The sequence below is a fragment of the Myotis davidii genome, unplaced genomic scaffold (genome assembly GCF_000327345.1).
Source record: "Myotis davidii unplaced genomic scaffold, ASM32734v1 scaffold1477, whole genome shotgun sequence".
Taxonomy (NCBI): domain Eukaryota; kingdom Metazoa; phylum Chordata; class Mammalia; order Chiroptera; family Vespertilionidae; genus Myotis; species Myotis davidii.
This window is the reverse complement of record NW_006288182.1, coordinates 439,602-449,921: the sequence shown is the minus strand read 5'-3', so window position 1 is coordinate 449,921 and position 10,320 is coordinate 439,602. Positions and strand designations below refer to the sequence as shown.

The 10,320-nt window shown below is 37.0% G+C and overlaps 1 protein-coding gene and 1 long non-coding RNA gene across 4 annotated transcripts in view; one reads left to right on the top strand and one right to left on the bottom strand.

The window, feature by feature from the left end:
• The window catches only part of LOC102755073, a 12,839-nt gene extending 11,898 nt beyond the window's left edge, over nucleotides 1-941 (top strand). The window contains exon 2 of the long non-coding RNA XR_435473.2: nucleotides 664-941. This is a non-coding gene — a long non-coding RNA (uncharacterized LOC102755073). The remainder of the gene's footprint in view (nucleotides 1-663) is intronic.
• The window catches only part of MOB1A (MOB kinase activator 1A), a 21,327-nt gene that overhangs the window by 3,790 nt on the left and 7,217 nt on the right, over nucleotides 1-10,320 (bottom strand). For 2 of the 3 annotated variants that reach the window (XM_006760021.2, XM_015561516.1), the window contains exons 3-5: nucleotides 7,130-7,223; nucleotides 5,142-5,275; nucleotides 1,012-1,175 (exon numbers count right to left, since the gene is read on the bottom strand). In XM_006760021.2, the coding sequence (XP_006760084.1) occupies nucleotides 1,012-1,175; nucleotides 5,142-5,275; nucleotides 7,130-7,223 (392 nt within the window). Of the gene's footprint in view, nucleotides 1-1,011; nucleotides 1,176-4,278; nucleotides 4,340-5,141; nucleotides 5,276-7,129; nucleotides 7,224-10,320 lie in introns of all 3 variants that reach the window. The other variant, XR_001513234.1, reaches the window with a different exon arrangement.

The window sequence follows — 10,320 nt, the reverse complement described above, 5'->3', positions numbered from 1 at the left end:
CTCGTTTGCTGCTGGCCCCCATCTTGGTTGGGTTAATTTGCATATAGTTGCTCTGATTGGCTGGTGGGTGTGGCTTAAGGTGTAGTAAAGGTACAGTCAATTTGCATTTTTGTCTTTTATTAGTGTAGATAATAAAAGCATAATATGCAAATCGACCGAACAGCCGAACAGCAGAACGACCGTCCGACAACCATGCACTGGCACCAGGCCAGCCAAGGTGGATGTGATGCAATTGGCAGGGGAGCCCCACAGAGGGAGGCCAAGGTCACCAACCAGTGGGCTGCAGCAGGTGGGCAGGGCCTCCCTCTGCAGGGTGATCCATTACTGGGCTCTGGGAGAGTGCGCAGGCCAGGCTGAGGGACACCACCCCCCACCCCCAAGCGCACAAATTTCATGCACTGGCCTTCTAGTCTACTATAAAGCTGCTGGGTTTTCCACCAAAAAATATCTAGACATATTTGTATTTTGCATACAGAATTATATATTTCTAAAGTGAGACTAAAGAAGTCCCAATTCTTCCACATCTTTTTCAAACAATGTGATTATTTTGATTTTTAAAGTCTCTAGCTGCTAAAACTTCCTAAGATTTGGCCTTATGTGGGACTTCTAGACACGGAACCTAAGACAACATGTAACAGGTTCTTCTAAATATTTCTCTTCCAGGCATAAACATCTCATGAAACAACCCAACTTCAGACGTTTTTCATAGTGTCCCTTTACCCAGCAGTGGCGATGGATCAGAAGGGTATGGACAAGCTTTCTTGGGTTTTGGTGCTCCTTGTCATGTCCTAACCAGAGACCTGGGCAGCCAGAGGCAGGAAACCCAGAATGGAGATGATGCTTTCTATGCTGCTATGCCCATCAATGAAATAAATAATGTAGAAAAGAGAACCCTGCTTATACTTAGCTCTGCATCTATAAATAAAACTCTATAAATTGTTCTTTATTAAAGTTACTAAGCCAAGTTATGTCCAAGTCAAAGAACACAGAAGTCAACATGGTTCAACTTACCTGAACAAAGAAAATAAAGTGCTTAAAGGAGGTGTTGAGGTGAGCCTCCTCTTGCAGCTGCATCACAGAATCAAAGTGCTGGTGATAAATATGGGCATAAACCCTGAACAGACGTTTTAGAATGGTCTTTGCCACAGACATAAAGTTTTTGGGAAATGGGACACCTATAATAAATAAACATATACATCCATTAGTCTTTTATCTAACTGAACAGCAGAAAGTTTAGATATAGCCATGAGCAACTCCAAAAGACAAACATGCACATTCACAAATACAAGCCTACTGCCATATATACATTTTTTAAAGGCAAGGGAAAAGAGAATCCCAAACCTTATGCTCATATACCACACATTTTCTATCTTAAAATAGCAGGCACAGGTTTCAAAATTTATATATAAAATGTTACTGAATCAAAATTAAAATAAGTCTATTGGTGGTTAATATTGAAGAGTTTCTTCCTAAGACTAAATGCTACAGGCCAGCAGGTGTGCCTTAGCAGCTGAGCAACGACCCAGGAACCAAGAGTCCACAGGTTTGATTCTTGGTCAGGGCACATGCCCAGGTTGTGGGCTCAATAGGAAGTGCTGATGCAGCCAATTGGTGTTTCTCTCTCTCTATCCCTCTCCCTTCCCTTCTCTAAAAATCAACACATTTAAAAAAAAGATAAAATGTAACAATATTGAACATTTGACTATAAATAGAAAATTTTTACTTTTTGTAATCTGTAACTAAAAAAAATTTACACATTCAACTAGGACTGGAAACTCTCCTAAACAAAAGAAAAAGGCGGACTTCAGGTCATCACAATCTGTTTGACAAGTATTTTACTAGTATCTTCTTGAATTACTCTGAAAAGCCAGTTTTCTTAAACTAGGAGTATAAACGTTATTTTTTAAAGAGCTATTTTCATTTTTCTGTAGTCTAAGAAGGGAATATACTTCCTTAAAAAAGGGAGGAAGGGCAGCTCCCTATTTTTCCAAGAAAATGTATCTCTTTTGTTTCTCTCATATTTTGTTGATTTTTTACAGAGAGGAAGGGAGAGAGATAGAGAGCCAGAAACATCGATGAGAGAGAGAGACACCGATCAGCCGCCTCCTGCACATCCCCCACTGGGGATGTGCCCACAACCCAGGCACATGCCCTCGACCGGAATCAAACCCGGGACCCTTCAGTCCGCAGGCTGACGCTCTATTCACTGAGCCAAACCGGTTTCGGCACTATATATCTCTTTAGAAAAGACAGGGAGAGGGTTTAGTGATCTCTTTCCAAGCAGTGCAGGTAAGGATGCAACTGGTTACATTCCTGAGAATTTTGGTTAACAAGACCAAAGTCTCTTAGAAGGCAGGGATCGGAGAAAGACAATACAATTGGCACTGAATACAGTAAATAAACACATAGGAAGGTACTTGCTTCCAAATAACCTTAAAGGTCTGTTCCAGAACATTTACTCTTGAAACATTTTCTTTAAATTTTCCAAGAACAAAAGCTTAAATACTTTTTCCTTCCCTGAATTTTGTTTTGTTTCTCAATTAGTCCTTACTGGCTTGAAATTTAGTATATTTTGCTCTTATAAGCTGATTTTTGTGAGGGATTTCCCCCCACCCCCAGTCTTGGCTAACAACCTGCCCTTTCAAACATTATTCTGAAGTATGGGCTTGTTTTTTTCTGAAATGGGTCTTGTATTAATGTACTGAAAAGATGGATTTTTATGTCAAATATCTTTTCAAAATTTGTAAATGGATACCTTGCTAATAAAAAGGACAGTAATAACTTGGATATACTGGTTTAAAAGTGAATAATTTCATCTAAGTAGATAATTGGCATAAGTAAATGTGGTATATAGTAATAACCTAATGAGGGGGGAAAGAATGCCAGGATAAATTACTGATGAATGGGAAGCTGAAAAAAGAATAAAGTCAAAAGTATCTTAAAACTTTAATGAATAAAGAAATATTTGTTTTAGTCTAAGCACTTTCAAGCTGAATTTAACAGAAATATTCAAGCATAATCACTATATATCAAATCTTTATTTGCTATTAAGCAAATAAAATGCTTAATAGAATGGAAAAGTTGACCAATAGCAAACAGAAAAAAATGTAACATGATATAACTTCTGAAAAACCTTTAGTTAGACTGCAAACAAGGAATCTGCTATGGTCTGAGTATTTGTGTTGGCCCCCCCCCCCCCCCCCCCCCCCCCCCACCGCCCCTCCCCCCCTGGCAAAATCCATATGTTGAAGTCCTACCCCGTAGCTGATGGCATTAGTAAGTGGAGCTTTTGGGAGGTGACTGGGTCATGAGGGCCAACCCTTCATGGATGGGATTATGGCCTTATAAAGAGGCCTCAGAGAGCTGTCCTTCCACTATGTGGGGACTAGGTGAGAAGCCTGCAGTCTGGAACCCAACCATGCTGGCACCCTCATCTCAGACTTTCAGCCTTTAAACTCTGAGAAATAAATTTCTCTTGTTTATGTGCCATCCATTGTCTGGCATTTTTTTTTTATTATAACAGCCCAAACAAGACAGAATCAAATAATATGTTGTTCATAAGACACCCTTACATTGAAAATGACAAGGACCAATCTCATCCATAAATACCAATTCCAAAACCTTAATCAAAATATTAGCAAATAAAAATACTCTTCCAGGAGAACATTAAAAAAAATGGAGAAAACCTTCTGGCCATTAGTAACACAATTCACACACCTCTAACCAAAAGCAAGATTCTTGCTTAATGCTAAAATTCTCAACGCATTCATCAAAGGAAAGAAGAAAAGGATGTCTGCGTTATCACCATTAGTCAGCACTGCTCTGGAAGTACTAGTTGGTAAGTACAATTAGATAAGAGTTACACAAGAAGTATACATTATCAGAAAGAGGCAAAATTACCATTAGTATGATGGAATTGTATACTTTAAAAACTCAAGAAAAACAACCCAAAACAACAGAAATAATCAAAATCTGGTTGTCAATTATAAAATTTATATAAAAAAACAGATTGTCTATGTACTAAACACTAACCACTGGAAACCAAATATTAATAAAAAAAATTAAATGCCTAGGAATAAACTTAAGAAACTTGAAGGATTAGCATAAACTGTAGAATTTTATAAGAGGATACAGCAAATAAGAGACGTGAGTAAATGAAGAAATATACCTTATTCTTGAATAGGAAGACACAGGATTGTCAAGAGAACAAGAATCCCTATATTCATCTACAAATTGAATAAAATCATAATAAAAATCTCACAAAGGTTTTTTTTTTACCTTGACAAAATGATTCTAAGTTCTTTGGAAGAACAAATATCCCAGAATAGTCGTGAATATTCTGAAAAAGAAGAGCAAGGAAGAGAGACCAGCCCTATAAGATGCTCAAAGATTTATGTCCATGGTTAATTAAAACAGTATGGAATTTCTATAGGAACAGATAAAGAGATTAAAAGACTCCAAAATATGTGACAACTTGATGATCAGGGGAGAAAAGACACATGTATTTGATAAATAGTACTGGACAAACTGACTAGCATTATAAGTGAGGAAAAAATGAAGGGAACAATGAGAAAAAAAATTCCTGACAGAACAAAGATTTAAATGTAAAAACAAAACCACAAAAAAGTACTAAATGAAAACATGGATAAATATTTTTATAACAGTGAAGTAGGGAAAACCTTTCTAATCATTGATTAAAACCCAGACATTAAAGAAAAGATTAATAAGACAAAATAAGAAAGTTATATATAGCAAAATCACTTGATGAACACAGTAAGACAAAAGGCAACCTAGGGAAAAATATATTTATGACAAAAAGCTAATATCCTTAACATAAAAATAAATGAACAAAGGATATAAAGAGAAAACACAATGATCAATAAACAAAAAATGCTCAATCTCATCAATATCTTAAAAATGTGCCTTAAAACTAACTTATTTACCTAAATTATAAAAAAAAATTTTCAGTGAGTAACAACCAGTATTGGTGAAGAAACACAGGCAGACACAAACATGTCTGAAAAGAATATACATTTATAATCTTTTACAGAAAAACCTGAGTCTGTTACATTTTTAAAAAATAGAGCGTTAAAAAGCACACATTTATCATTTAGAAAAACAGTTACACAACATTAACTCACCAATCTTAGAAGGAAAAAGGGTTTCATCATCAAGTTGGTCCTGAACCCAAGTCATCAAATAGTCAATGTATTTTGGTGCAGAACATTTGATTGGCTTTTTAATATTAGTACCATCAGCCCAATGATATTCATATCTGAAGAGAGAAAGGTTTTATTGATAACGTTTTCACATTAACAAATGTGCAACTTACAATCAAAGTAGGTTCACATTTTGTCAACAGAAATTATATATCTATATCTTTAGTAAATTACCTAAACTACTGAAGATTACTGAGAGTTTCCCACAGAATTATTTTGAAAAGTGATGGTTATAATTGGAAGAAAAAGAGATGATAATGTGGCCGCTGGCAGTGCCAGAATGGATGTTTTCTAGCACAGCCCTGGGAAAGATAAATGAACTGTATTTCTGTCTGTGAGGCAGAGGATGCAGAGGACTGGGGAAGGGACGGAGGGATCACCACACTCTAGATCCTTGGGCACCAAGTTATCACCAACAGAGTTAAGATCATAAAACCCTGCCCAGCCAGTGTGGCTCAGGGGTTGAGCATTTACCCATGAACCAGGAGGTCACGGCTTGATTCAAGGCACATGCCCGGGTTGTGGGCTCGATTCCCAGTGGGGAGCATGCAAGAGGCAGCCAATGGATGATTCTTTCTCATCACTGATGTTTCTATCTTTCCCTCTCCCTTCCTCTCTGAAATCAATAAAAACATTTTTTAAAAATATAAAATCCTGTTTCTTGGAGAGGGTGTTAGTCATGTTTCTAGAAAGCAACACTTAGGCACTCAATATTCATTCAAAACAAAGAGTATGCTCAGGTGGTGTGCTTAACTAGAATGATTAATAAGATTTATACAGAACTTCACTGTATAAAGTATTTAAGCCATAGATCAGTGTAATTTTCTTATTTTATTTAAATTTCTTTAAGAAAGCTTGAGAACTAAAACTTATATCAACACAAAATAAAAACATCCCTCACCCTAACTGGTTTGGCTCAGTGGATAGACCCTTGGCCTTCGGACCGAAGGGTCTCGGGTTCAATTCCAGTCAAAGGAATGTGCTTGGGTTGTCCGCTCAATCCCCAGAAGCGGGTGTGCAGGAGGCAGCCGATCAATGATTCTGTCTCAACATTGATGTTTCTCTCTCTCTCTCCCTCTCCCTTCCTCTCTGAAATCAATAAAAATATATATTTTTTAAATTCCTCATAAAATACTATAATAAAAATAGGATTACCAACTGACTGGGGATCTATCCTTTGCACCTGTAGCAAATTTGGAAAAGACAATTTTTCCCCCAAGAGGTAAATAAATATCTTGACAACTACCATGATATAAATTCAGTCATTTACTCTATCGAAAAGACTAAAAGGAAACTCCTAAATCACACACTACCAAACTTTGACAACATACGGGTGACAGAGTTCCATCATCTCTTTCTCAGTATTTCTTGAAATTTATTATAGTCAATTTTTTAAAAAAATCTAGCATCTTTAAGCCAAATAACTAACACAGCACAGCTGGAAGTAATTAACACTAAATAAGCACAAGAAAAAGGAATCAAATATTAAAAAGTTAACTAAAAACTCAGTTTCAAGAAATTAATTTAAAAAACAAAACATGGACATAAGACACTGGGGGATAGTGGAGGCTAGGGGACTGTCTAGGGCGGGGGGGGGGGGAATGGACACATATGTAATACCCTTTGTAATAAAAAATTTTAAAAAAAAAAAACCATAATGTTAACAGAGTTCTAAATTTCTTTTCTTTTTACAACTCCTTATTGTAATGCAATTACAAAATCAAACACTAAGTACCAAATGCCAAAGTATTTAGTAATAAGTAAAAGCTTATTGGTAAGTATTCAAAAATTCATAAAATTGAACTGCTTTTACACAAGCATATAAGAAAAAAAAGTCTTTATTATTTAATTTTTATCAATTAGTGATTAGCTGTACTTAGTAATCCTATATAAAATGCAGAAATATGTACCTTGGACCTGCAGACATGACTGAACAGCTTGCTTCAGTGCAGAATTCTGTAATAGTTCCATATAACATGTTGATCTGATTGAAGAAATCCACAGCTAGAAATATAACAGCAGAATTGTGTTAAAATATCTGTGTAAACACACCACCATCAGACTTCTCAGTTGAAAGAAAAATAGACAAATTCTTGGCTGAATCCTTGGGAAATTCAACAATCCAAGGATACTGTAAATTCTCTTTTCTTTGTAAGTTGTCACACCTAAGTAAAGTTAACTTTTAATATACATTCATTTTTAATATACTAAGCTTTTAACCAGCATGCAACAGCAGAAAAATAAAATCAGACATAATTCTAACTTAATGGTGACTATACGTCACTAGAATACACAATTTGATTATATCGAAGGGAATGAAAAAAGCCATAGATTCTATTCATCTGGACTAGACAATATCATTTACGTTAGAAAAGTGTTATGAAATACATTGTGAGGGAGAAGGTGTATTGGCAGTTATGAACAATCATTAAAAAAATCCAATCATCATAAAAAAGTTGAGGATACCTCTAGCTGGTTTGGCTCAATGGATAGAGCGTCGGCCTGAGGACTGAAGGGTCCCAGGTTAGATTCAGTCAAGGACACATGTCTGGGTTGCAGGCTCGATCCCCAGGAGGGGCCGTGCAGGAGGCAGCCGATCAATAATTCTCTCTCATCACTGATGTTTCTCTCTCCCTCTCCCTTCCTCTCTGAAATCAATAAAAAATATATATTTTTAAAAAATTGAGTCTATACATATTGAAGACGTTAAAAAAAAAGACACAGGATAATGTCCCTTGCCCTGGATTCTCCAGCTAACAGAAGAGGCAAAATTACAAGAGATGAATAATACAACATATAAGAAGGTAGTTATACAAAGGCCAACAGTAAATGCGAGAGTTCAGAGAAAAGGCAACATATTAAAGAGCTGAAGTAGTCAGGGAGTACTTGTAAAGGAGCTTCAGCTAGAGCTGCAAAAAAAAAAAATGGAACAGGAAGAAGGTGAGTGAAACAACCGAGTGAAGCATATTATGCTCTGTACAAAGCGAACCACGTAAGCCTTAAAACCACACAAGTTTTAAAAAAATGTTTTTGTTCCCTGTCTGAAGGAGTACCTAAAATTCCACTAGGGCTTTTTCAAGTTTCTTAAAAACATATTAAAGGAACTTTGTACAAAACTCCCTCACTTACAAACCTTACTTTTAGTCATGTTTCTAAGAAAGCAATACTTAGTTACTCAGTATTCATTCAAAACAAAGAGTATGCTCAGCTGGTATGCTAGTTTAGGTTATAAATCTAAAGCAGCAATTTTCAAACCAGTGTGCTGTCAGAAATTTTAAAACATGCAATACCTGACTAGTCAGGGGCACTGACCTCTTTTTCCCTTAAATTTTAAACTGGTCAAGGGCATGTACCTTGGTTGTGGGCATATCCCCAATAGGGTGTGTGCAGGAGGCAGCTGATCGATGTTTCTCTCTCATCAATGTTTCTAACTCTCTATCCCTCTCCCTTCTTCTCTGTAAAATCAATAAAACATTTAAAAAATTTAAAAAAAAATGACAACAGTCAACACAATAGCTGTCTGGTGTGAGTGACTCAAAATTATACTTACATTTTGGTCAGATAGGCAAAAATATATTTTTTCCTCTGCCGCAGAATTTTAGCAATTAGTTTATTGTCAGAGAGAAGTTTGTTGTTAGAGAAGAAAAAAGAGAGAAACATCAATTTGTTGTTCCACCTATTTATGCATTCATTGGCTGATTCTTGTATGTGCCCTGACCAGGGATTGAACCCACAACCCTGGCATTTCAGAACAATGCTTTAACCAACTGAGCTACCTGGCCAGGGCTGCACCTTGTTTTTTCTCTTAGTGATATGAATAATGGCTTTTTAAAGAATTGAGAAAAGCAAAATTTTTCTTATGTGGTTATTAGAAAATTTTAAATTAAATTTGGATCTTACATTATATTTCTATCAGATGTGCTGATGAAGGCAACAGTTATCAATAGCTGATTAATAATATAACACATAAAGACAACTAAACACTATGGAAGTTGCTATACCATTAGAAGTATATATTACCACCTATGAAGTAGTCTTACAAACAAACAAAATCAAGTCTGACTAATTCAAGCTCCAAATCTGTGCTAACATGGTAGCCACTAGCCACGTGTAGCCACTTACATTAAAATGAAATTTAAAATTCAGTTTCAGTCACATTAACCACATTTCAAGTGGCCACAGTGCAGATACAGAACACTTGCATCATCACAGAAAGTACTATTGGACAGTGTTGCTCTAGATCTAACAGTTACAGGAAATAAAAGGAGGAACAGAACATAATTGGTGTCTTGGGGATATAATCAGCAAAATTCACACTGTGGAGAACAAATGAACTAATGTCTTCAAGAACAACAAAACAGCAAAGAAAGAAAGACTAAAATGAGGGGAAACATATGTACATATATACAATGGAATACTACTCAGCCATAAAAAAAGATGAAATACTACCATTTGCAACAACATGGATGGATCTTGTGAATATCATGTTAAGCAAAGTAAGTCAGACGGAAAAAGTCAAGAACCAGATGATTCACTCATCTATCTAAATACTAGAGGCCTGGTGCACAAATTCGTGTATGGGTAAGGTCCTAGGCGTGGCCGGAAATCAGGGTTAATCGGGGCCTTCCTTTGTGCTGCGTGCCTCTCCTGGCTCTGTGGCAGCGCTAAGGATGTCTGACTGATGTCTTAGGCCCACTCCCAGGAGTGGGCCTCCGTCAGACATCCCCTGAGGGCTCCTGGACTACGAGAGGGCACAGGCCGGGCTGAGGAATCCCCGAGTGCATAAATTTCATGCACTGGGCCTCTGTTAGTATATGTAAAAGCCTAAGCGACCATCAACAGATAGCTATGATGAGCACTGACCACCCGGGAGCAAATGTTCAATGCAGGAGCTGCCGAGCTGCACCAACTTGGCAGCTGTGGTTCTCAGATGACGCACCCGGAACCAGAGAGGAGGGAGCCTGATTCCAGGGTACGTCACTGGAGAGCCGCCCTCTCGCAATCTGGGACCCCTCAGGGGATCATGCACCAGGCTTCTAGTATGGGATATAAAACTGAAAGCACAAATGAATAAACAAGACAATCAATCAAAAACGTAAGC